Source organism: Oncorhynchus clarkii, chromosome 3 (assembly GCF_045791955.1).
Source record: "Oncorhynchus clarkii lewisi isolate Uvic-CL-2024 chromosome 3, UVic_Ocla_1.0, whole genome shotgun sequence".
Classification (NCBI taxonomy): Eukaryota; Metazoa; Chordata; class Actinopteri; order Salmoniformes; family Salmonidae; genus Oncorhynchus; species Oncorhynchus clarkii.
In genome coordinates, this window is record NC_092149.1 from 79,935,488 (window position 1) to 79,963,426 (window position 27,939).

At 47.3% G+C, this 27,939-nt stretch overlaps 1 protein-coding gene across 3 annotated transcripts; it reads left to right on the top strand.

Moving 5' to 3' along the window:
* Positions 1–27,801, top strand: LOC139405493 (coiled-coil domain-containing protein 80-like). 3 transcript variants are annotated; one of them, XM_071147850.1, is made up of 10 exons: positions 35–535; positions 1,134–1,485; positions 9,441–10,207; positions 10,321–10,686; positions 11,190–11,346; positions 15,645–15,781; positions 17,402–17,553; positions 20,038–20,141; positions 22,122–22,205; positions 26,679–27,801. In XM_071147850.1, the coding sequence occupies exons 2-10, from the start codon at positions 1,140–1,142 to the stop codon at positions 26,996–26,998; spliced, it is 2,433 nt and encodes an 810-aa protein (XP_071003951.1). In that variant the 5' UTR covers positions 35–535; positions 1,134–1,139; the 3' UTR covers positions 26,999–27,801. The 3 variants fall into 3 exon arrangements, with proteins under 3 accessions (XP_071003950.1, XP_071003951.1, XP_071003952.1); XM_071147849.1 differs by having other exon boundaries at positions 1–1,485; XM_071147851.1 differs by lacking the exons at positions 35–535; positions 1,134–1,485 and adding an exon at positions 2,247–2,308.
* The last annotated feature ends 138 nt before the right edge of the window (positions 27,802–27,939 follow it).

A 27,939-nucleotide genomic window follows, 5' to 3' on the forward strand; every position in this document is an offset into this window, starting at 1 on the left:
GCTGTGTAGCGCTGCTGCGCCAGCGAGAAGAATCGAAGGCAGGGCAGATGGTTTGTGTGGACATTACTCGGATAGCGCCAGAGTTTTAGGTTGGGAAATCAGGAGACTGGAGATAGAGATGCGTTTCCCATACAGAAGAGCCACTGTCTACAGGTTTTCCTCTTGAATCCGGAAAAAGCCTTTTCTGCCTAAAAGTCCCAGCTTTTTAGATGGCTTATTTGGACAGTTTGACAGTCTTTTCAAATAACGGTCAAAGAATGAAGTAAAACGCATTCATTTTCGAGAGTGCTCTATCAGTTAACTTGTTAACTTGTGGATGTTAAAATGCTGTGTACACTTGGAGTGTATAACTGATATGCAAAGAAATTCCGGTAGCGCAAAGTCAGCGTCTTTTCCTAAATAGTGTGGTGATTTGGAGAGCTGAACTTGGAGGTTTGGAATAACGGTTTCTAATACCCGGAATGATTTTTAGGAATTGCTGACTCCGTCAATGAGTGGCTAATTTGTTGAGTTTTCCTGTCTGCGTTTTTGTGCAGCTGTCATGTTGATAGCAGGCTGGTGAAGTAGTGTGTTGGCTCATCTGCTGTTCCACTGCGAAAACTAAAGGCATGCTTTGAAACACAACACTGAAGTGTTTGCCTCTCTCTTGCACTCAATTTTTTACTGCGCTGTACTGTATTTTTTATTTGCTGAAAATAAATGTTCTAAATAGGCATACAGGTCCCATGTGTACTATTGGATATTTATCACTCTGTCAGATTGTTCATTGTAATTGACAGCTTCCCATAATGCGGGGAGCGTTTGTTCTGGGTCTGTTCCTGCTCTGTCTGCTAGCGTGGGCAGGACACGCAGACAAACAGACCCATCTCAAACAGATGCGCATACTCAACAACGGGCGTCTGCAGCCGGGCGCAGCCGAAAGAAAGCGCATTGTCGGAGGGAGAGGGACCTCCCGCCCTGGACCCAGCTCAGCCTCGGTGCCCATCGGTCTCAGCGCTAGGCGCGGGGAGGACATGCAGGCAGACCAGCCCTCTGTTCCTCGGGCCAGGACTGGGGCTGGACAAGGTAGAAGAGGTGGAGCGCTGGCAGGGGCAGTAGGGAGAAGGGCAGCCGGGCAGCGTGTTCCTCTCCAGCCTGTCATGCTTCAGGATGAAGGCGCTCTAGGGGTGAGGACCAGACAGACCCGCATACCAAGCAGTGCAGGCTCACCTAACCTCCTGGCGAGCTTTGCAGGGAAAAACCGAATTCTGGTGATTTCTGCCCCCCACGACTCAGACGGTTACTACCGGCTAATGATGACACTGCTGAAGCCAGACGTGTACTGTGAGCTGGCGGAGCGGCATGTGCAGCAGATCGTGATATTCCACCAGGAGGGGGAGATGGGTGGGAAGGTGAGGCGGATCACCAGAGAGGGGAAGGTGATGGAGGAACCTTTGGACACAGCGCTCATCCCACGCCTCATGACCTTCCTCAAACTGGAGAAAGGTAAATGCATGGTCCTATCTGATAACTATCCCCCACTCCTTTAGTGTTGGCAGATCTGTCACTCCTGTTCATCATGATAAGTTTGTATATGAATGAAAAATGTCCTTCCTTTTGCACATTACATATTCCAATAACATTATTGTTTACATATCCCAGCATTGGGATATGCATAGGATCTTGAGGAACTCTGATACTTTCAAGCTTCTTTAAAACGACAAAAGTGTTCAGTATTAATATGTGATAACAATACAACAGAACGGATGAACCGGAATGGCATTTACTGTCACAGGTGCCCAAAATGAACTATATCAAAGCCAAGCCCCTACTAAGCAACATCTCTTCTGATCTGAGCCACTTGGTCATATCTCAATCACAGGAGGTTGGTGGCACCTTAATTGGGGAGGGCGGGCTCATAGTAATGGATGGAGCGGGAATAGGTTGAATGGTATCAAATACATCAAACAGTTGGTTTCCATTAGAGGTCGACCGATTAATCGGAATGGCCGATTAATTAGGGCCGATTTCAAGTTTTCATAACAATCGGTAATCTGTATTTTTTTTGAACACTTTTATTTAACCTTTATTATACTAGGCAAGTCAGTTAAGAACACATTCTTATTTTCAATGACGGCCTAAGAACAGTGGGATAACTGCCTTGTTCAGGGGCAGAATGACAGATTTTTACCTTGTCAGCTCGGGGATTTGTTTTTGCAACCTTCCTGTTACTGGCACAACGCTCTAACCACCTGCCTTACATTGCACTCCACGAGGAGCCTGCGTAGCAGGCTGACTACCTGTTATGAGAGGGCAGCAAGAAACCAAGGTAAGCTGCTAGCTAGCATTAAACTTATCTTATAATAAACAATCAATCTTCACATAATCACTAGTTAACTATACGTGGTTGATGATATTACTAGTTTATCTAGCATGTCCTGCGTTGCATATAATCGATGCGGTGCCAGTTAATTTCTCATCGAATCACAGCCTACTTCGACAAACAGGTGACGATTTAACAAGCGCATTTGCGAAAAAAGCACTTGTCAGTGCACCATTGTACCTAACCATAAACATCAATTTCTTTAAAATCAACACACAAGTATATATTTTTAAACCTGCATATTTAGTTAATATTGCCTGTTAACATGCAAGCAGAGTCAGGGTATATATCTGTGCAAGCAGAGTCAGGGTATATTTAGCAGTTTGAGCCGCCTGACTCATTGCGAACTCCTATTCCTAACTAAGACTGTAACTAATTTTGCAGAATTGTGCATAATTATGACATAACATTGAAGGTTGTGCAATGTAACAGCAATATTTAGACATAGGGATGCCACCCGTAAGATAAAATACTGAAGGGTTCCATATTTCACTGATAGAATAAACATTTTTATTTTTTTTCCGAAATTATAGTTTCCGGATATCACCATATTAATGACCAAAGGCTCGTATTTCTGTGTGTTATTACGTTATACATTTTTTTTATTTTTTTATTTCACCTTTATTTAACCAGGTAGGCTAGTTGAGAACACCTTTATTTAACCAGGTAGGCTAGTTGAGAACACCTTTATTTAACCAGGTAGGCTAGTTGAGAACACCTTTATTTAACCAGGTAGGCTAGTTGAGAACACCTTTATTTAACCAGGTAGGCTAGTTGAGAACACCTTTATTTAACCAGGTAGGCTAGTTGAGAACACCTTTATTTAACCAGGTAGGCTAGTTGAGAACACCTTTATTTAACCAGGTAGGCTAGTTGAGAACACCTTTATTTAACCAGGTAGGCTAGTTGAGAACACCTTTATTTAACCAGGTAGGCTAGTTGAGAACACCTTTATTTAACCAGGTAGGCTAGTTGAGAACAAGTTCTCATTTGCAACTGCGACCTGGCCAAGATGAAGCATAGCGATTCGACACATACAACAACACAGTTACACATGGAATAAACAAAACATAGTCAATAACACAGTAGAACAAAAGAAAACAAAAAGTCTATATACAGCATTTGCAAATGAGGAAAGATAAGGGAGGTAAAGGCAATAAATAGGACATGGTGGCGAAGTCATTACAATATAGCAATTAAACACTGGAATGGTAGATGTGCAAGTAGAGATACTGGGGTGCAAAGGAGCAAGATAAATAAATAAATACAGTATGGGGATGAAGTAGGTAGATAGATTGGCTGTTTACAAATGGGCTATGTACAGGTGCAGTGATCTGTGAGTTGCTCTGGCACTTAAAAAGCTAGTGAGGGAGATATGAGTCTCCAGCTTCAGAGATGTTTGCAGTTTGTTCCAGGCATTGGCAGCAGAGAACTGGAAGGAAAGACGATCAAAGCTACGGGTGGGTGCTGCTATGGTGACCAGTGAGCTGAGAAAAGGCGGGGCTTTACCTAGCAGGGACTTGTAGATAACCTGTAGCCAGTGAACACTGAACTCTGTCTGAGAAGTAGTTGGTAAACCAGGCAAGGCAATCATTTGAGAAACCAAGGCAGCCGAGTCTGCCAATAAGAATGTGGTGATTGACAGAGTCAAAAGCCTTGGTCAGCTCGATGAATACGGCTGCACAGTAATGTCTCTTATCGATGGCGGTTATGATGTCGTTTAGAACCTTGAGCTTGGCTGAGGTGCACCCATGACCAGCTCTGAAACCAGATTGCATAGCGGAGAAGGTATGGTGGTATGGTGGGATTCGAAATGGTCGATAATCTGTTTGTTAATCTTACTTCTACCCCCTCCTTTTTCGAACATTCTGTTAAAAATCGCGCAACTTTTCAGCGTCCTGCTACTCATGCCAGGAATATAGTATATGCATATGATTAGTATGTGTGGATAGAAAACACTCTGAAGTTTCTAAAACTGGTTAAATCACGGCTGTGACTATAACAGATTGTGTGTTTCATTGAAAAACGCAAGAAAAACTGCTCTCTGAAAGCTAAAAATAATTTCCATAAGTCACTTTCATGGGTTGTTAAAAGAGGACAAAATTTAATATCGACCTGCATGCAATTCATACAAATTCCACACGATGTCGCCATTGTCGTCATTTTCAATTGAATTTTTTGTTGGAAAATCCAAGTATCTGGCTTCCGTTTCTTCCAGTCTCCACCAGGACGCTGTAAATGTGGACAATGGCAGCCATTGATTTGCAGACGAGGAGCTATTGAATATACAATCATATGTAATCATTTTGATAGATTATAAACGTTTACTAATACCTAAAGTTGGATTACAAAAGGATTTCGAAGTGTTTTGTGAAAGTTTATCGTCGACTTTTTTAATTTAAAAAAATGACGCAGCGTTTAAAAACAATGTTTTTTTCTGAATGACACAGCTTCCATAGAAAGCTATTTTGGGTATATATGGACCGATTTAAACGAAAAAAAGACCCAATAGTGATGTTTATGGGGCATATAGGAGTGCCAAGAAAGAAGCTCGTCAAAGGTAATGAATGTTTTATATTTTATTTCTGCGTTTTGTGCTGCGTCGGATAAGCAGAGTCTTTGTTTACGTCGCATTCAGGCATTTTGAGGTGGTGCATGCTATCAGATAATACCTTCTCATGCTTTCGCCGAAAAGCATTTTAAAAATCTGACTTGTTGGCTAGGTTCACAACGAGTGTAGCTTTAATTCAATACCCTGCTTGTGAATTTTGATCAAGGTTTGAGTTTTAACGAGTACATTTAGCATTTAGCGTAGCGCATTTGCATTTCCAGGTGCCTACTTGAGACATATGCGTCTCAAGTAGAATCAAGAAGTTAACTTGGCTTTCGAAGACCTTGGAAAGACAGGGTAGGATAGATATAGGTCTGTAGCAGTTTGGGTCTAGAGGGGGATGACCGCGGCAGCTTTCCAATCTTTGCGAATCTCAGACGATACGAAAGAGAGGTTGAACAAGCTAGCCAAGTTAACAAACAGATTACTGACCATTTCGAATCCCACCATACCTTCTCCGCTATGCAATCTGGTTTCAGAGCTGGTCATGGGTGCACCTCAGCCAAGCTCAAGGTTCTAAACGACATCATAACCGCCATCGATAAGAGACATTACTGTGCAGCCGTATTCATCGAGCTGACCAAGGCTTTTGACTCTGTCAATCACAAACATTCTTATTGGTTGCAACAATTTCGGCAGATCATTTTAGAAAGAGAGGTTCCAGATTGTCTAGCCCGGCTGATTTGTACAGGTCCAGATTTTGCAGCTCTTTCAGAACATCAGCTATCTGGATTTTTATTTTTTATTTTACCTTTATTTAACTAGTCAGTTAAGAACAAATTCTTATTTTCAATGGAACAGTGGGTTAACTGCCTGTTCAGGGGCAGAACGACAGATTTGTACCTTGTCAGCTCGGGGGTTTGAACTTGCAACCTTCCGGTTACTAGTCCAACGCTCTAACCACTAGGCCACCCTGCCTGGGTGAAGGAGAAATGGTGGAAGCTTTGGCGGATTGCTGTGAAGTGTGCCGGGCAGTTGACCGGGGTAGGGGTAGCCAGGTGGAAAGCATGGCCAGCCGTAGAGAAATGCTTATTGAAATTCTCAATTATAGTGGATATATCGGTGGTGACAGTGTTTCCTAGCCTGAGAGCAGTGGGCAGCTGGGAGGAGGTGCTCTTATTCTCCATGGACTTTATAGTGTCCCAGAACTTTTATGAGTTAGTACTACAGGATCAACATTTCTGTTTGAAAAAGCTAGCCTTAGCTTTCCTAACTGCCTGTGTATATTTGTTCCTAACTTCCCTGAAAAGTTCCATATCACGGGTGCTGTTCGATGCTAATGCAGAACGCCATAGGATGTTTTTGTGCTGGTCAAGGGCAGACAGGTCTGGAGTGAACCAAGGACTATATCTATTCCTAGTTCTACATTTTTTGAATGGGGCATGCTTATTTAAGATGGTGAGGAAGGCACTTTTAAAGAATAGCCAGGCATCATCTACTGACGGGATGAGGTCAATGTCATTCCAGGATATCCCGGCCAGGTCGATTAGAAAGGCCTACTTGCAGAAGTTTTTTAGGGTGTGTTTGACAGTGATGAGGGGTGGTCGTTTGGTCGCAGACCCATTACGGATGCAGGCAATGAGGCAGTGATCGCTGAGATCTTGATTGAAAACAGCAGAGGTGTATTTGGAGGGTGAGTTAGTTAGGATGACATCTATGAGGGTGCCCATGCTTACGGATTTGGAGTTGTACCTGGTAGATTCATTGATCATTTGTGTGAGATTGAGGGCATCAAGCTTGGATTGTAGAATGGCCGGGGTGTTAAGCATGTCCCAGTTTAGGTCACCTAGTAGCACGAGCTCAGAAGATAGATAGGGGGATATCAATTCACATATGGTATCGAGGGCACAGCTGGGGGCAGAGGGAGGTCTATAGCAAGCGGCAACAGTGAGAGACTTGTTTCTGGAAAGTTGGATTTTTAAAAGTAGAAGCTCAAATTGTTTGGGTACAGACTTGGATAGTAATACAGAACTCTGCAGGCTATCTCTGCAGTAGATTGCAACACCGCCCCCTTTGGCAGTTCTATCTTGGAGGAAAATGTTACAGTTAGCAAGATACAGTTGGGCTGACTGGGGACACGGCGATTCAGACAGTTAGCAGGCCGATGCTAACACGCTAACAGTTAGAAGACCGGGGCAGGCAAGCTAGCAGTTAGCAGAACGGGGCAGGCAAGCTAGCAGTTATCAGAACGGGGCAGGCAAGCTAGCAGTTAGCAGAACGGGGCAGGCAAGCTAGCAGTTAGCAGAACGGGGCAGGCAAGCTAGCAGTTAGCAGAACGGGGCAGGCAAGCTAGCAGTTAGCAGAACGGAACAGGCAAGCTAGCAGTTAGCATAACGGGGCAGGCAAGCTAGCAGTTAGCAGAATGGGAAGGCAAACTAGCAGTTAACAGACCGGGTCTAGCAAGTTAACCTGTGGGGGAAGTCTGTTTTTGCCTCTTCGTGCGGTGACGTCAATACACCAGTCGTGGAATTAGTTGGGATCCAAGTAGCTCTAGGTAGCTAGCAGGCCTAGCAGCGGACGTCGCGCCTGAGGGGCATGTTGGAATCCTCGGGCAGATTATGTCGGTATTCCAGTCGTAGAGGATAGGTGGGGTACCGTGCCCCGTATCGGGGCAGTAGAAGGGGTCCGGGTATTGTAGCCCAGGAGTAAGCCGGGAGATGGGTCTAGCATGGGCTAGCCACAGGCTAGTTGGTGCTAGCTCCGGGACAGAAACGTTAGCCAGGAGTAGTCAATCCAGGTTGCGGTTAGCTAGCTGTGATGATCCAGATGAAAAGGTTCAGAGTTTGTGGTAGGAATTCGTGGATATGTAGAGAAAAATAGGTCCGGTATGCTCTGGTTTGAAATGCGTTGTACGAACTGGCGAGAGCTTTCCGAGCTAAAGGTTAGCTGATGACCACTAGCAGTGGTTAGCTGACTGATAGCTGGTAGCTAGCTAGCTTCAGTTGAGGTATTCCAGTTCGGAGGTAAATAGAAATACTTTAGGACAAAAACAGATCCACACCACATTGGGTGAGGCGGGTTGCAGGAGAGTATTTTGAAGTTGAGGTTTAGGAAAAATATTAAAAAGAACGCGAATAAAAATATATATACACATGGGACGAGACAAGACAAAGACAAAGACGTCTTGGATTTGTTGTTCGATAATTAAGTCTATGATTTGATATTTGATAGAGCAGTCTGACTGAGTGATGGTAGGCAGCAGCAGGCTCGTAAGCATTCATTCAAACAGCACTTTCGTGCTCTGTTTATGACTTCAAGCCTATCAACTCCCCAGATTAGGCTGGAGTAACCGATGTGAAATGGCTAGCTAGTTAACGAGGTGCACGCTAATACCATTTCAAACGTCACTCGCTCTGAGACTTGGAGTAGTTGTTCCCCTTGCTCTGCAAGGGCCGCAGATTTTGTGGAGCGATGGGTAACGATGCTTCGAGGTAGGAGGTAGGAGCAAGGAGAGGGACGGAAGCTATACTGTTACACTGGCAATACTAAAGTGTCTATAAGAACATCCAATAGTCAAATATATATGAAATACAAATTGTATAGAGAGAAATCGTATCGAGAGAAATAGTCCTATAATTCCTATAATAACTACAACCTAAAACTTCTTACCTGGGAATATTGAAGACTCATGTTAAAAGGAACCACCAGCTTTCATATGTTCTCATGTTCTGAGCAAGGAACTTAACATGTTAGCTTTTTTACATGGCACATATTGCACTTTTAATTTCTTCTCCAACACTTTGTTTTTGCATTATTTAAACCAAATTGAACATGTTTCATTATTTATTTGAGGCTAAATTGATATTATTGATGTATTATTTTAAGTTAAAATAAGTGTTCATTCAGTATTGTTGTAATTGTCACTATTACAAATACATAAAAATAAAAATCGTCAGATTAATCGGTGTCTGCTTTTTTTGGTCCTCCAATAATCAGTATTGGTATCGGCGTTGAAAAATCTAAATCATAATCGGTCAACCTTTAGTTTCCATGTGCTTGATTCCATTTACTCCGTTCCAGCCATTATTATGAGCCGTCCTCCCCTCAGCAGCCTCCTGTGATCTCAATAACCCAGCACCCAGCATCAATACCCCAGCAGTTTTTAACAAAACAAATCAACTTAGTGACACAACGCCAACAACCCAGCAATGAACCATCACCATACTGGTCACACCTGTCCTAGTCCATTCAAACCTGTCAGCTGTTTGATGTGGGGGTTACAGGGGTGTGTGGTGTTGGCTATTTGCATGTTTTGCTGCATATGATATGCTGAAAAGCAGTGAACATGAAAATTAAATTGTGAGGGAAAAAACATAAATCTGAGTCTTTCCAGATAAGTTTGGGATGCTTACAGCGTGCTTGGTGAGATTGTCTCCTTTCTGCATGTTGATTGTGGCCAAAGTCATGAAATCCAGACTATTTTATTAAGTAAATGTATTCTTTTATCTGTCACCCTGTCCTGTCTAGGTAAGTTTGGAATGGTACTCCTGAGGAAAACCCTCCAGGTGGAGGAGAGGTATCCCTATCCAGTCAGGCTGGAGGCTATGTACGAGGTCATCGACAAGGCACCAATGAGGAAGTTTGAGAAGATCCGACAGAAAGGATTCGTCCAGAAGTGTAAAGGGGCGGGAGTAGAGGGCCAGGTGGAGGAGGGGGGCGGAGACTCAGGGACGGTAGTGGAAACAGGTGGACAGGTAGACCCGCCCCCAGAGAGGAAGCCTGTGAGGAAGCCAATGAGGAGACCCACGACAACCACCACTGTTGCCACAATGACAACAAGGCCAACGACAACTACCACCGCGGCAACTACCACAACTATGCGACCCACAAGGACCACGACAAAAGCCACCACGACAAAAGCCACCACGACAAAAGCCACCACGACAACCACACCAAAACCCACAACAACCACAACTAAACAGACTACAACGACCACAACTAAACAGACTACAACCACACGACAGACCACCATTGCTACTACCACCACACCCCAGAGACCCACAAAAGCCCAGACCACCCCTGACTGGCTGTCTGTCCCTAGGACCACGGCTGAGCCATATTACTATAACGGCAGAGACAAGGACAGGGACAGGTATGCAGCCACGACCACCCCGTCTGGGGACAACCGAACAGACAAGGAGGGGAAGGACCACAATGGCCGTCAGCAGCCAGAAGTGGTGCCCACCCAGCACAAACCCGCCAAGGGCAAACCTACCAAGAGGAAGAATGAGATGGTATGCAGTGGACTTATTACATTTCACTTATTACATTGCTGTTGAGATAGAATGTTGCATCAGCCTTGATTTTGGTGATCAATTAAATATTCCTCTCCTCTCCTCTCATCCAGGTGTTAAATAATGAGTATGAGGAGAAGTATGAATCTGGCCGGCCCACCGTCAGCGACCCAGAGACACAGACAGAGGTCAACACAAAGGTCAGCCCAGCCAAGAGGGGCAAGGGAAAACACGACAATACTGAGAAGAAGAAGAAAAAGAAGAAGGGCAAACCAGACAAGGCCGCCAAGAGGGACAAAGCCGAGAGGAGAGGAGCGAAGGCAGGGAAGGAGGGCAAAAACAACGGAAAGAAGAACGGAAAGAAGGTGTCGAAAAATCCTGAGAAAGAGGAGTACTACAAACCCACCAAGAAGCCTCCGCCTTCTAGGGGATCCCTGGCTTCCTTCCTGGACTACTTTGAGAACAGGAGACGACTCGTGGTAAGAAAAGTGTTTCCCCTTGTTTCTGGGTGTGGCGTCAGGATCCCCAGAGAAACCGTCAGGACTACAAACGCACCACTGAAACAAATAGAAGACTTTAGAGAACTAATTAAGCAATATATGGGATATTGTAACTAATAACAAAAATACATTTGATTTAAATATAATTTGTTCCACATCCCAATAACATATCAAAGCCACAATACAATAGCAGCAATAGCACACTGCCAGAAACGTCATAGCACTGACATAAGTGCTGTAGTAAACTGCCTCTCACTGACTTAACAGCTTTAGAGTACTAGCAGACTGTATAGTTGTGTTGTTATAGATTGGAGTATAGCCTTTCAAGAATTTGATCATAGGTGTGCAGCCAAGGGCAGGGTGGGAAATACAGTCCTCATCCTCTCCCTCCCCACTGTCTAATGTAAACATAATCTCAACAGCGGTGTGTGTGTGTGTAACCCGGTCTAACCCAGTCTTTCTTTCTCTGTGTGTGTCTCCAGATCATAACAGCCCCCAGTGAGGAGAGCACCATGTACCTGCAACAGAGGGATGAGTACCTGGAGACGGTGTGTGAGATGGCCATCAGGAAAGTCTCCATCATCACCATCTTTGGCACACTCACCAACTCCACCATGAAGATAGACCACTACCAGCTGGGTAAGTACCTTAAACCATCATACCACTACAGACAGGGTCGACACCACCATCATAATGTGTTGTAAAATGGTTCGGTGAATGGAGGTGAATGGGGCACTATAAACATTGAATGGTAAACAGTATACAGAGAGGATGTAAGATATGGAAGGGTTTCACAAAGACAGGGTCCGGTTCAGGAGGAGAAGACAGGGTCCGGTTCAGGAGGAGAAGACAGGGTCCGGTTCAGGAGGAGAAGACAGGGTCCGGTTCAGGAGGAGAAGACAGGGTCCGGTTCAGGAGGAGAAGACAGTGTCCGGGTCAGGAGGAGAAGACAGGGTCCGGTTCAGGAGGAGAAGACAGGGTCCGGTTCAGGAGGAGAAGACAGGGTCCGGGTCAGGAGAAGAAGACAGGGTCCGTGTCAGGAGGAGAAGACAGGGTCCGGGTCAGGAGGAGAAGACAGGGTCTGGGTCAGGAGGAGAAGACATGGTCTGGGTCAGGAGGAGAAGACATGGTCCGGGTCAGGAGGAGAAGACAGGGTCCGGGTCAGGAGGAGAAGACAGGGTCCGGTTCAGGAGGAGAAGACAGGGTCCGGTTCAGGAGGAGAAGACAGGGTCCGGTTCAGGAGGAGAAGACAGTGTCCGGGTCAGGAGAAGAAGACAGGGTCCGTGTCAGGAGGAGAAGACAGGGTCTGGGTCAGGAGGAGAAGACAGGGTCTGGGTTCTGTAGAAGACATGGTCTGGGTCAGGAGGAGAAGACAGGGTCCGGTTCAGGAGGAGAAGACAGGGTCCGGTTCAGGAGGAGAAGACAGGGTCCGGTTCAGGAGGAGAAGACAGTGTCCGGGTCAGGAGAAGAAGACAGGGTCCGTGTCAGGAGGAGAAGACAGGGACCTGGGTCAGGAGGAGAAGACAGGGTCTGGGTCAGGAGGAGAAGACAGGGTCTGGGTCAGGAGGAGAAGACATGGTCTGGGTCAGGAGGAGAAGACATGGTCCGGGTCAGGAGGAGAAGACAGGGTCCGGGTCAGGAAGAGAAGACAGGGTCCGGTTCAGGAGAAGAAGACAGGGTCCGGTTCAGGAGGAGAAGACAGGGTCCGGTTCAGGAGGAGAAGACAGGGTCCGGTTCAGGAGGAGAATACGGGGTCTGTGTCAGGAGGAGAAGACGGGGTCTGTGTCAGGAGGAGAAGACAGGGTCTGGGTCAGGAGGAGAACACAGGGTCTGTGTCAGGAGGAGAAAATAAACTTTCTGGTTGTACTGGTTAGATAATTCTGGTTTAGTGTCTTCCAGGTGATACTGAGCATTTCCACTGTAACAGACTGATGCTGAGACTCAGATTGTTTTACTTTAAAATATGTGCCAAACATAAACCAACGATTGCAAAGTTAAACAAACCGCACAGGGACTACTTTTAAAATGTCCACTGAATATTTGACAAAAAAACGAATTTACTTGAAGAACAATGTTTGATAACTGAATGACAACACAAACAGCACAAGCTATCATTATGTTACCAAACTCTTCATCTGCACTGTTCTTCAAGTAAATGTATTTGTAAAATATTCAGTCCTACTGTAACTCATGTCTTAAATATCCTCTCCACTTGTACACATTTCCTCTAGTCCTTCAAGTCCCCTAACTTACATGCCGAGTTCCAGATGGAAACTGAATAAGGACCTTGTGACTGTTGTATCCTTATTTCACCCCTTCTGTCTTAAACTGAAGGATTCCAGGTGTTTTTACAGTGTCTGCAGCACAGAGGCTCAAACGATGACACTGAACATACTGGTTATGATGACAATGTGACAGTGGCAAATACCTCTGGCTCCCAGAGATGAAACGTAATGGCGTTCACTCTCTCATACCAGATGTGTGCTCAGTTGATTGGCCTATGTATGTCACTGTATACTATAATAGGCAGTTACAGGAAACTAACTGTGGGATCATTGACAGGAAATGAGCAAAACACACATTCAGGTTGGAACCCATGTCTCATTGGGCTGAAAATGAAAGTGGAAAGAAGCAGATCTGGATTCATCTTTAAGTAAGCCTGGTGATAGGACAGAGCAAGTGAACGTGATAGGGTACTGAGAGGAAAGACAGGCTTAAGCAGTAAGAACTTATCTTAACTAAGCTTTCTGGGGTAATCCTTCAGAGTCTATTGAAGCACCCATTGGTCAATCTAAGAAACATAAGAAAAAAATCCCCATCAAAATCTGTCAGTTTAAGCTAGAGATACATAGTTGAAGTGTACCTTATGATGACAATTACAGGCCTCTCTCATCTTTTTAAGTGGGAGAACATGCACAATTGGTGGCTGACTAAGTACTTTTTTTGCCCCACTGTATCTGTTTATGCATGCACCTCATTCCCAACAATAAGGGGTTCAAATGTGTGTCCAAAAAACACATGCTGACCGTATTACCTCCGAAGAGAATTATCTTTGGGTTACAGTCACAGCCGTGTATATTCCCCCTCAAGCCGATACCACAACGGCCCTCAAGGATCTACACCGGACTTTATGCAAATTTGACACCACATATCCTGAGGCCACATTTATTGTAGCTGGGGATTTTATTAAAACAAATTTGAGGAAAACGCTAACGAAGTTCTATCAATATATTGACTATAGTACTCGCGCTGGGAAAACACTCAACCACTGATATTCTCTCTTGCGGGAAGCCGACAAGGCCCTCCCCCGCCCTCCCTTCGGCAAATCAGATCACGATTCCATTTTGTTCCTCCCTTCATGCAGGCAGAAACTCAAACAGGAAGTACTCATGCTAAGGTTTATTCAGCGCTGGTCTGACCAATCAGAATCCATGCTTAAATATTGTTTTGATCACGTGAACTGAGATATGTTCTGGGTAGCCTCGGAGAATAACATTGATGTATACGGTGACTGAGTTCATTAGAAAGTGTATAAGGGATGTTGTTCCCACTGTGACTATTTAAACTTACCCAAACCAGATAGGACTCAACACTGCTTTTCCTTAGAAACCATATACCTACAGATATACTGTATGTAATCCAAGTGAAGATGAAAATGTTTTCTGTAGAAAGGTTTTGATTTTGGGTTGAAAAAAATCTTCATCTTCATATTGGTTATATATCGGTGTAAAACCTTTGTTGATTTGGTACTAACATAATGCATTTCAGACGTTTTGGGTCCCTAATTAACATATTGTGTCAAAATCATCCTAAGTGTGGAGAATGATCGGTTTCCAGTCAAAACATACAGTAACTTAACATATAGTCTCTACTGAAGACAGCTGTGGTCTTCTATCATCACCTCATACTAAAGACAGCTGTGGTCTTCTATCATCACCTGATATTAAAGACAGCTGTGGTCTTCTATCATCACCCGATATTAAAGACAGCTGTGGTCTTCTATCATCACCTCATAACAAAGACAGCTATGTTCTTCTATCATCACCTCATATTGAAGACAGCTGTGGTCTTCTATCATCACCTCATATTGAAGACAGCTGTGGTCTTCTATCATCACCTCATATTGAAGACAGCTGTGGTCTTCTATCATCACCTCATATTGAAGACAGCTGTGGTCTTCTGGGTGCTCTGGATTCAAGTCGAAAACAGAGGAAGACCTGGTACATGGTTTTCAAGAATGAGGAGGAAAGAAATTGTGAATACATTTTTTGAGAAGGAATATCCATGTTAAAACAGAGTGAGAAATTCCTTAGATTTGAAGGAAATAAAAATAAGATAAACAATCTAGGTGGGCTTCTCCCGCTTCAGCCATCTTCTTTTAACTCTTTTTGAGAGAGGGAAGTGCCAGTGTTTTGTAATAGAGAGGGTGTCAGTGTGAATGAGTGAGTGAGTGAGTGACTGAGGTGTGTGGGCGTGTGTGTCTCTTCTCCGTAGATGAAGCAGTAAACCTAGAGTAAACACACGATTGCCCTCCTTTTGGATGGTAAATCTCTGCCCTTAAGATTATTTGACCTCAGAGACGCTCATCAAAAAACAACTCTTAGTACCTTCCACTTGTCTCCTCCTTACTACTCTGATGTTTGCAGAGCTGAAGAGACAGGCATAGGTGGAGTACAAATAATCTATGCCGAACATGCTGTGGACTGATATGGACCTATGTTTACTATTGAGGCTGCACACGCCTTCTGGTCGGTCAATTGTCAACCAGTCCGGTCCTCTGATTGGAAGGGGGTTGTCCAATTCGTGTTAAATGCTGACTCTTTCTTAATTTTCTCTCTCTCTCTCTCTCTCTCTCTCTCTCTCTCTGTTTCTATCTCACTCTGTCTCTGTCTCTGTCTCTGTCTCTGTCTCTGTCTCTCTCATTCCTCCCCTCTCAGAGAATGATAAGCCTATGAAGGGTCTTCGTCAGGAGGATCTGGTGAACCAGGATGTGATTACAGAGCTGAGGAAGGAGTTCAGTATGACCGTCAACCACTTCTACATGGTCGTCACTGACACTGACATGAGATTCAAGGTGGGGTTACCAATACAATTATGAATTATAACAATCATTTCATAGGAGTTCTATGGGGTTAACTCTCTGTCTATCAGTATCTCTTTCATTCTCTCTTGATATCTCTTGCTCTCTCTGTATCTCTCTCTCTATATCTCTCTGTCTCTCTGTATCTCTCTCTTTCTGTCTGTATCTCTCTCTCTCTGTATCTCTCTCTCTCTGTATCTCTCTCTTTCTGTCTGTATCTCTCTCTCTCTGTATCTCTATATCTCTCTCTCTCTCTGTATCTCTCTCTTTCTGTCTGTATCTCTCTCTCTGTATCTCTCTGTCTGTATCTCTCTCTCTGTATCTCTCTCTTTCTGTCTGTATCTCTCTCTCATTCTCTATCAGTCTCTCTCTTGCTCACTCTCTATCTCACTCTCTGTGTATTTCTCTTTATCTCTCTGTGTATCTCTCCCTCTCTGTATCTCTCCCTCTCTCTCTGTGTATCTCCGTATCGCTCTCTTTCTCTGTATCTCTCTCTCTCTCTCTGTATATCATCTGTACCTCTTTCGCATTCTCCGTATCCCTCTCTCTCTCTCTGTATCTCTCTCTTTCGTAATAGATATGCTTAATTTAGCTCATCTGGTCCACCTGATTGTCGGTACTTTTGAGACCATTCCATTTAGACCTAAAGCCTGTACTCAACCCAATCGTCTTGCCAAGTGAACTAAATGGAGCACACACACCTAACCTCTCTGTTGAGCCCATTAGACCAATACTCATGTTGGTTGACCAGCCTTCACCATACTGTAAACATCCTGCAGTGATCAAACACGGGTTCAATTCACACAACGGGACCTTCTCATAACAGCAGTGTGTAAATCGGCAGGCTGTTTTTAGACATATTAAACAAAGACTCCAGTGTTTAACCAACCCTCTACTGCTGTCAGTACAGACAGGACAGTCTATTACAGACAGGACAGTCTATTACAGACAGGACAGTCTATTACAGACAGGACAGTCTATTACAGGGTGTGGGTATGAGAGAAATGGGGGCGTGTGCCCTATAAAATATCATATTTTATGCTGGGATCCCTGCTGTTCCTAAAAAATAAGCTGCATGGTGGAATTTATCATGTTCTGAACTGTTGTGTTGAACCCTTTGGCTCGCTGTGTTGAACCCCATGGCCCGCTGTGTTGAACCCCATGGCCCGCTGTGTTGAACCCCATGGCCCACTGTGTTGAACCCCATGGCCCACTGTGTTGAACCCCATGGCCCTCTGTGTTGAACCCCATGGCCCACTGTGTTGAACCCCATGGCCCACTGTGTTGAACCCCATGGCCCACTGTGTTGAACCCCATGGCCCGCTCTGTTGAACCCCATGGCCCGCTCTGTTGAACCCCATGGCCCGCTGCTCTGGTTGTGCTTCTCAGAAACATGCAGAGAATGCCTGTGAAGTCACAGCAAACTGGAACACATTGCTCAGTCTCTTGGAATACAGGATACAGGGTTTTCAAGGTTTTTCTAGGAATATTGGAATCATTATAGCATTTCTTACATTTCTCTCCTGACCACTAGAATAGTATGTACACTCAAATCCTTCATTGGTTGGTTACCTTTTTGGTCCACTGACTTAATGATGTGTGTCCCTCCAACAGCAATCTTATGAGGTTCCCATTGCCATGAAGGCTGTGTTCGATTACATTGACACCTTCACCTCTCGCATCAGAGAGATGGAACAGCAGAAGAGAGATGGAGTGGCCTGCAAGAAGGAGGACAAACCAAGATCACTTGAGAACTTCCTCTCCAGGTAGTGTGTGTGTGTGTGTGTGTGTGTGTGTGTGTGTGTGTGTGTGTGTGTGTGTGTGTGTGTGTGTGTGTGTGTGACGCCTATAGTTATGGCTGGAATCTGAAATTTTGCTCCATATGAAACATACATTTGACTCCATAGCCGGTGCGAATATTGCCTCATTCTGCCAGGTAAGGATCTGGCTGAGGATTGGTCAGAATTGACAGGTGGCCATGTCAACATTAATATTAACCACCCAAACGTTGAAAAAAATGCATGTACACATAACTGTAAGTCTCTTTGGATAAATGTGTGCTAAATTAATATTTTATTTCCAGTATTGGAGGATACACTAACACCTTGGTCTTGGATCAATTGACTATGGTACCGTTTATACACAACATGACCAACAGTATGTGGACCCCTGCTTGTCGAACATCTCATTCCAAAATCATGGGCATTCATATGAAGTTGGTCCCACCTTTGCTGCTATAACAGCCTCCACTCTTCTGGGAAGGATTTACACTAGATGTTGGAACATTGCTGCAGGGACTTGCTTCCATTCAGCCACAAGAGCATTAGGTCGGGAGCAGATTTTGGGCGATTAGGCTTTCCAATTTTTCCCAAAGATGTTCGATGGGGTTGAGGTCAGGGCTCTATGCAGGCCACTTCTTCCACACTGATCTCGAAAAAATAACATTTCTGTATGGACCTCAATTATTGCACGGGGGCATTGTAATGCTGAAACCGAAAAGGGCCTTCCCCAAACTGTTGCCACAAAGTTGGAAGAACAGAATCGTCTAGAATGTTCTTGTATGCTGTAGCGTTAAGATTTCCCTTCACTGGAACTAAGAAGCCTAGCCCAAACCATGAAAAACAGCCCCAAGCCATTATTCCTCATAAACCAAACTTTACAGTTAGCACTTTCAGGCAGGTAGCATTCTCCTGGTGTCTGCTAAACCCAGATTGGTCCGTCAGACTGCCAGATGGTGAGGCGTGATTCATCACTCTGGATAAGGTGTTTCCATTGCAGAGGCCAGTGACGGCGAGCTTTACACAACTCCAGCCGACACTTGGCATTGCGCATGGTGATCTAAGGCTTGTGGGCTGCTCGGCCATGGAAACCTTTTTCATTAAGCTCCCGACGAACAGTTCTTGTGCTGACATTGCTTCCAGAGGTAGTTTGGATCTCGGTATTGAGTGTATTAACCTTAGGACAGCGCTACGGACTTCAGCACTCGTTGGTCCCGTTCTGTCAACTTGTGTGGCCTACCACTTTACGGCTGACTCTTTGTAGCTCCTAGACATTTCCACTTTAAAATAACGGAACATACAGTTGACCGGGGCAGCCCTAGCAGGGCAGGAATTTGACAATCTGACTTGTTGGAAAATTGGCACCCTATGACCGTGCCAGGTTGAAAGTCACTGAGCTCTTTATTAAGGTCATTCTACTGCCAATGTTTGTCTATGTAGATTGCATAGATGTGTGATTGATTTTATACACCTGTCACAAACAGGTGTGGCTGGAGTAGCCGAATCCACTAATTTGAAAGGGGTCCACACACTTTTAAATATGTACAGGACCAGTCAAATGTTTGGACACACCTATAGCACCCTACATTGTCACAACACAACTGATTGGCTCACACACTGTTAAGAAGGAAAGAAATTCCACAAATGAACTTTTAACAAGGCATTGAAATGTGTTCCAGGTGGCTACCTCATGAAGTTGGTTGAGAGAATGCCAAGGGTATGCAAAGCTGTTATCAAGACAAAAGGGTGGCTACTTTGAAGAATTTCAAATCTCATATATATTTTGATTTGTTTAAATAACACTTTTTTGATTACTATTTGATTCCATATGTGTTATTTCATAGTTTTGATGTCATCACTATTATTCTACAATGTAGAACATAGTAAAAATGAAGAAAATCCCTTGAATGAGTAGGTGTGTCCAAACTTTTGACTGGTTCTGCATATTGTATTTCACTGAAACGTTTTAACCAGATTGACTGTGGTTTGTTGCCATGGAGACTAAATTCCAGTCTAATGACCGTGACCCACAGTGTTCAGACAGGAAATGACTTCCCACTGGGCAAAAACTGGTTGAGTCAACTGTGTTCCACATCATTTCAAAATAAAAAAAAAGTTACATGTGATGACGTTGAATCAACGTGGCAAACTGATTGTAGAGTCATCAACGTAAAGAAATGTATTTTTTCTCACATAACTTGTTACTGAAATTCAATGACATTTCGCGTTGAATTCACGTTAGTTGACAACTCAACCAGATGTAAATCTAAACTAGAGGTTGAAATGATGTCAGTACCCAGTGGGTTGGTTGTTGGTTCTAATGACATTGACTCACAGTGTTTATACAGGAAGTAACTTGGTTCAAGTCTTGAGGAAGAGCTTTGTAGGATCTTTAAATACGTGAGATTGATGACATCACCGTATAGTTTAATCCTACTGCATCTCATCCTCGTTCCGTCTTTGGGTTCTCAGGTTCCGTTGGAGGCGTCGTCTGTTTGTAATCTCCGCCCCCAACGATGAGGAATGGGCCTATCAGCAGCAGCTTCACGCCCTGACCAGCCAAGCCTGCAACCTGGGTGAGGATGAGAAGGAATCATTGAGTTATTACCATATTTACCATATTTATCTTATACCTTCAGATCAACAGGAAGACACGTTGTTTCTGAAGCAGGCCATAAACTGCTCACACGCACACAGGCACACACACAAACTGGGCAGTTGTCAAATCAGAGCTATCCACTAGCAGCGTGCTGCCAGCAGTATCATCTGGGCTCTGTGTAGATCATCCAGTGGTCTCACCATGGTCTCACCATATATTTACTGAAATATATTGACACTGGAATTGATCAATAAACACAATAGCTGACATAGACTGAGTTCATTTTTAATTAAGGCCTACGGTTGCATAGGGCGGGACTACACGATGCAAACCTGAATAAAGCAAGCTCAGCCATTTTACTGTGCAATCATTTTGCTTTCTCTGTGTTTGTGTATAGGAAACCCCCTAGTCTTTCCTTAAAATATAATTCATATGAACAAGAACAAGGTGGCTGTAGCTGTAACAGGATTTTCATCCTTCCCAGGGTCAGGAGTTTTTCTAGGAGTTTTATTTTTTAAACCATGTGACCTGCTCTGGTTCCACCATTACCAATATTAAACCTTTTAACAACAAATGAATCATGTCCGTATAGGGTCAGGAGTTTTACCAGTCTGGGACTTGTTGTGCCAACCTCTGGTACACACACAACAAATGTAAATCAGCACACACACACACACACACACACACACACACACACACACACACACACACACACACACACACACACACACACACACACACACACACACACACACACACACACACACACACAGCACCCTGTGGTTCCCAGCAGGTGTAAATCATATTAGATTTACAACAGCCTCCATTCAGAAATGACCTCATCTGGAGGAACACGGTCAACAACACTCGGGCTCTCAATTCATCTGTTACATTTTAGCTAGGTAAACACGCTGAGGTAGTCATGTGTTGCTGCCGCTGAAACTGAGAAGGACCATGATAACTGCTTCTCACTCACTCACACGCGCACACACACACACACACACACACACACACACACACACACACACACACACACACACACACACAACCACACACGCACACAGACACACACAAAACCACACACACACACACACACACACAAAACCACGCACACAGACACACACACAACCACACACGCACACAGACACACACAAAACCACACACACACACACACACAACATATACTCCTCAGAAAAGGTTCATGGAAGTGTAACTCCCTACTCATCTACCAGTTCTGTAGTCTCAGATCAAAGACTGTGATCCCCTCCTCTGTTTCTCTTGGCTAGGTGTGTGTGTGTTCAAACCTGGCTTCTCTGATAAACAAGGCTTCTCCTAGCTGCTGACTCTGCTTTGGGTTCGTACCGCGGTATTCAGCTCTTGGCTCTCACCTTAGAGAGCAGTGTTTTCATGTGGTTACTGTGGTTTTTCTGTCTTCAGAACAACCATCTGTCTGGCTCAGCAGGACACAAGTCCTTCACATTCCCTCGCTATTATCACGACTAACTCACAGATGGTTCTAATCAGGAACGACCGCATCCACTTATTGAATAAATACGTTTAGAGATGAATATGAAACAAGTGGTTGAATTATATCCGTTTTGGGGGGAGGCTCCGACTCTGATCCTGGAGATCAAGGTCTTCTCTCTGGGCCGTTACTTAGCTGAATCAGGTGTGTGTTATCGCAGGGGGTTGGATCAAAACCCTGCACACTCAGTGGCGCTACAGGTTTCTCTCTTACTAAGGAACACCTTCAATCTACAAAGATTTCCCTAACCACTCAACGCCTCCCTTCCTTATTGTTTACAGGTAGAAGAACCCTGACTTAGATGCTCAGTAGGAGGCGTTTGACTTTACGTTGTAAGTTGTTGTTGTTCGGTGTTTTTGTTGTTCTTAATGTGCTTCTATGGCCTCTCTGTTGTGGGTTTGTCTGTATGGTGGTGGTTTCCATGTGACCCAGGCCTGAGACACATCTCCATCCTGAAGCTGGTCGGCATGGAGGCAGTGGATCAGGGAGGAGTACTAGAGCTCTATCCAATCAACGGTGAGAACCCTGTTGTCTCCACAGCGCCTATGTGTATCATACTTCATACAGGAAATGGCTGTGAAGATGAAACAAAACAGGAAACACATGGAGGGTAAATGGGCTGTGTTATGTTTTGTTCTTCAGTTAATACACCCATGCTGTTGAATGTCTGATGTTGTTTAATTGTCACAGCACGCAGGTAGCTCAACTTTAGCCAAAATTCTTGCTGTCTTCCTGCTGTCTCCCCCAGTCCTTGTCCCTATAGCCCAGCCTCAGCCCTAACTCCTGCTGTCTCCCCTAGTCCAAGTCCCTATAGCCCAGCCTTAACTCCTGCTGTCTCCCCCAGTCCTTGTCCCTATAGCCCAGCCTCAGCCCTAACTCCTGCTGTCTCCCCTAGTCCAAGTCCCTATAGCCCAGCCTTAACTCCTGATGTCTCCCCCAGTCCTTGTTCCTATAGCCCAGCCTCAGCCCTAACACCTGTTGTCTCCCCCAGTCCTTGTCGCAGTAGCTCAGCCCTAACTCCTGCTGTCTCCCCCAGTCCTTGTCCCTATAGCCCAGCCTCAGCCCTAACTCCTGCTGTCTCCCCCAGTCCATGTCCCTATAGCCCAGCCTCAGCCCTAACTCCTGCTGTCTCCCCCGGTCCACGTCCCTATAGCCCAGCCTCAGCCCTAACTCCTGCTGTCTCCCCCAGTCCGTGTCCCTATAGCCCAGCCTCAGCCCTAGCTCCTGCTGTCTCCCCCGGTCCACGTCCCTATAGCCCAGCCTCAGCCATAACTCCTGCTGTCTCCCCCAGTCCACGTCCCTATAGCCCAGCCTCAGCCCTAACTCCTGCTGTCTCCCCCGGTCCACGTCCCTATAGCCCAGCCTCAGCCCTAACTCCTGCTGTCTCCCCCGGTCCACGTCCATATAGCCCAGCCTCAGCCCTAACTCCTGCTGTCTCCCCCAGTCCACGTCGCTATAGCCCAGCCTCAGCCATAACTCCCGCTGTCTCCCCCAGTCCACGTCCCTATAGCCCAGCCTCAGCCCTAGCTCCTGCTGTCTCCCCCGGTCCACGTCCCTATAGCCCAGCCTCAGCCCTAACTCCTGCTGTCTCCCCCAGTCCTTGTCCCTATAGCCCAGCCTCAGCCCTAACTCCTGCTGTCTCCCCCGGTCCACGTCCCTATAGCCCAGCCTCAGCCTTAACTCCTGCTGTCTCCCCCGGTCCACGTCCATATAGCCCAGCCTCAGCCCTAACTCTTGCTGTCTCCCCCGGTCCACGTCCATATAGCCCAGCCTCAGCCATAACTCCTGCTGTCTCCCCCGGTCCACGTCCCTATAGCCCAGCCTCAGCCCTAACTCCTGCTGTCTCCCCCGGTCCACGTCCCTATAGCCCAGCCTCAGCCCTAACTCCTGCTGTCTCCCCCGGTCCACGTCCCTATAGCCCAGCCTCAGCCCTAACTCCTGCTGTCTCCCCCGGTCCACGTCCATATAGCCCAGCCTCAGCCCTAACTCCTGCTGTCTCCCCCGGTCCACGTCCCTATAGCCCAGCCTCAGCCCTAACTCCTGCTGTCTCCCCCGGTCCACGTCCATATAGCCCAGCCTCAGCCCTAGCTCCTGCTGTCTCCCCCAGTCCGTGTCCCTATAGCCCAGCCTTAACTCCTGCTGTCTCCCCCGGTTCACGTCCCTATAGCCCAGCCTCAGCCATAACTCCTGCTGTCTCCCCCGGTCCACGTCCCTATAGCCCAGCCTCAGCCCTAACTCCTGCTGTCTCCCCCGGTCCACGTCCCAATAGCCCAGCCTCAGCCATAACTCCTGCTGTCTCCCCCAGTCCACGTCCCTATAGCCCAGCCTCAGCCCTAACTCCTGCTCTCTCCCCCAGTCCACGTCCCTATAGCCCAGCCTCAGCCATAACTCCTGCTGTCTCCCCCGGTCCACGTCCCTATTGCCCAGCCTTGTTTATTTATTCTCTCCATGCTACCAGATACACTTTTTTGATCTTTCCTCTGTGGTATGGGGCTCAACCTCAAAAACATGTTGGTGCTGCTGCCTACACCACACCATCAACACAAACACATACGGCCCTCCATCCATACACCCCTCACAGCTGCATAAGCACACAGACATTTGCTGTGGTGGGGGTGTTAGGGAGGAAATATGTAAACCCTCCCTTTAATTTCTCTGCCCATCCAAATAGCATTCATATGAGCTCTTTGAGGAGCTTTCCTTGAATGGAGTGGTAGCTTTGCAGGGGAAGAGATCTGGGGCAGAGATGTGGGACAGAGAGGTGGGGCTGGGGCAGAGAGCTGGGGCAGAGAGGTGGGTCTGGGGCAGAGAGCTGGGTCTGGGGCAGAGAGCTGGGGCTGGGGCAGAGAGCTGGGGCTGGGGCAGAGAGCTGGGGCAGAGAGCTGGGGCTGGGGCAGAGAGCTGGGACAGAGACCTGGGAAAGAGAGCTGGGGCTGGGACAGAGAGCTGGGACAGAGAGCTGGGACAGAGAGCTGGGGCAGAGAGCTGGGACAGAGAGCTGGGGCTGGGGCAGAGAGGCGGGGCAGATAGGTGGGGCTGGGACAGAGAGGTGGGGCAGAGAGGCGGGGTAGAGAGCTGGGGCAGAGAGGTGGGGCTGGGGTAGAGAGCTGGGGCAGAGAGGTGGGGCTGGGGCAGAGAGCTGGGGCTGGGGCAGAGAGCTGGGGCAGATAGATGGGGCTGGGACAGAGAGTTGGGACAGAGAGCTGGGGTTGGGGCAGAGAGCTGGGACAGAGACCTGGGAAAGAGAGCTGGGGCTGGGACAGAGAGCTGGGACAGAGAGCTGGGGCAGAGAGCTGGGACAGAGAGCTGGGGCTGGGGCAGAGAGGCGGGGCAAATAGGTGGGGCTGGGACAGAGAGGTGGGGCAGAGACGTGGGGTAGAGAGCTGGGGCAGAGAGGTGGGGCTGGGGTAGAGAGCTGGGGCAGAGAGGTGGGGCTGGGGCAGAGAGCTGGGGCTGGGGCAGAGAGCTGGGGCAGAGAGGTGGGGCTGGGGCAGAGAGCTGGGGCTGGGGAAGAGAGCTGGGGCAGAGAGCTGGGGCAGAGAGCTGGGGCTGGTGCAGAGAGCTGGGACAGAGAGGTGGGGCTGGGGCAGAGAGCTGGGACAGAGAGGTGGGGCTAGGGAAGAGAGCTGGGACAGATAGCTGGGGCTGGGACAGAGAGCTGGGACAGAGAGCTGGGGCTGGGGCAGAGAGCTGAGAAAGAGAGCTGGGGCTGGGGTAGAGAGCTGGGACAGAGAGCTGGGACAGAGAGCTGGGGCTGGGGCAGAGAGGTGGGGCTGGGACAGAGAGGTGGGGCAGAGAGGTGGGGTAGAGAGCTGGGGCTGGGGTAGAGAGCTGGGGCAGAGAGCTGGGGCTGGGGTAGAGAGCTGGGGTAGAGAGCTGGGGCAGAGAACTGGGACAGAGAGGTGGGGCTGGGGCATAGAGGTTGGACAGAGAGCTGGGGCTGGGGCAGAGAGCTGGGCAGAGAGCTGGGGCTGGGGCAGAGAGGTGGGGCTGGGACAGAGAGTTGGGGCAGAGAGCTGGGGCTGGGGCAGAGAGGTGGGGCTGGGACAGAGAGTTGGGGCAGAGAGGTGGGGTAAGAGAGCTGGGGCAGAGAGGTGGGGCTGGGGCAGAGAGCTGGGGCAGAGAGCTGGGGCTGGGGTAGAGCTGGGGCAGAGAGGTGGGGCTGGGGCAGAGCTGGGGCAGAGAGGTGGGGCTGGGGCAGAGCTGGGGCAGAGAGGTGGGGCTGGGGCAGAGAGCTGGGGCAGGGGCAGAGAGCTGGGGCAGAGAGGTGGGGCAGAGAGCTGGGGCAGAGAGGTGCGGCTGGGGCAGAGCTGGGGCAGAGAGGTGGGGCTGGGGCAGAGAGGTGGGGCTGGGGCAGAGAGGTGGGGCTGGGGCAGAGAGGTTTGGGCTGGGACAGAGAGGTGGGGCAGAGAGGTGGGGCTGGGGCAGAGAGCTGGGGCAGAGAGGTGGGGCTGGGGCAGAGAGCTGGGGCAGAGAACTGGGGCAGAGAGGTGGGATAGAGAGCTGGGGCAGAGAGGTGGGACTGAGAGCTGGGGCAGAGAGTTGGGACTGGGGCAGAGCTGGGGCAGAGAGGTGAGGCTGGGGCAGAGAGCTGGGGCTGGGACAGAGAGGTGGGGCAGAGAGCTGGGTCAGAGAGGTGCGGCTGGGGCAGAGCTGGGGCAGAGACGTGGCCCTGGGGCAGAGAGGTGTGGCTGGGGCAGAGAGGTGGGGCTGGGGCAGAGCTGGGGCAGAGAGCTGGGGCTGGGGCAGAGCTGGGGCAGAGAGGTGGGGCTGGAGCAGAGAGGTGGGGCTGGGGCAGAGAGGTGGGGCTGGGGTAGAGAGGTGGGGCAGAGAAGTGGGGCTGGGGCCGCTTGGCCTAATTCCTTCTTTCTCTTGAGACGGGCAGCTTGACCGTGGAGCGAGTATAACTCTCTGCCTCTTCAGTCAAAGACATCAATCGTACCAAAGGATATTGACTGACTCGTATCCATCTCTCTCTCCTCCTTCCAGGCAGTGCCACGGTGGATCGTGAGGGCCTCTCGGCCACCCTGGTCAAAGACATCCGCAACTACTTCCAGATCAGCCCAGAGTACTTCTCCATGCTGCTGGTGGGAAAGGATGGCAACGTCAAGTCGTGGTACCCGAGCCCCATGTGGTCCATGGCCATTATCTACGACCTGGTGGACTCTATGCAGCTCCGCAGGCAGGAGATGGCCATCCAGCAGTCACTGGGCATGCGCTGCCCGGAAGACGAGTACGGAGGCTACGGGTACCATCACCACGGCTACGACGGTTACCAGGACGGCTATCACCAGGGATACGGTTACTAAAGGGGGTGTCAATAGTCTATAAGCAATGATATGGTTACTAAGGGGTGTGTTACTTAATCTCAAATCAATCTCTTTTGCGTTTATCCCATGAATGCTTCTTGATGGCCCTTTGTAGATTCCAATGGCTCAGATAGGTGTAAGCAGTACGGTATGGCTCCACCTAGCCCCATGGTAGTCTAGATGGGCTGTACACCATGTTCCTTGTACTTAGCCACTGGTTTCGGATCTGTAGGCATTAATTAAGAAGTTCCTAGGGATAGGGGGTTGATTTCCAATGGGAGAGGGGCATGAGTATAACCTTTGTCTCGCCTCTTGAACGACGGGTTTTGTTTTCAGGAAGTTTCTGGAGGGTTAAATGGTCTAGGGGTTAGCTCTGTGCTTCCTGGTTCCAGAATGAAATAAAGAAGGATCGGATAGTGGTGTCATCCATCTCTGTCTAATCCTTCTCTATATCAGTATCGCTCTTTTGATATAAATGATTACAATCACCGGTTGTTTTACATTTCACGTGTTCGGTCGACTACATTTCCATTCTTGACCAAATGTACATGTTCACTTTCACAGTCTGAACCTTATTGTAGATAGAAGTGTAAGGATCAGTCAAACGTGTTGTTTGTTTTGGATGTCTGTCTTTAACTTGTGGCTATAACGGTCTGTTTCTGCAATGAACTTTCAACTTCATTTCTGTTTTGTCATTTTCCTGTTGTTACATATTGTTCCTATTCATACTCTGTTGTGCATGAGAGACAGAGTCTCTGTTGTACTGTATATTTATGAAAAATAAAGCTTTTGTTTCCTGACAACACTTTTCTCTGAGTTTTAATACAAAATATATCTCAGTACTTTGTATTGTAGTCAAGTCTTTAGGCGCAGTATACAAATGTATCATGTTACATCGCCCCCTGTTGGTTCAAGTTTAACAATATAGATTGAACAATACA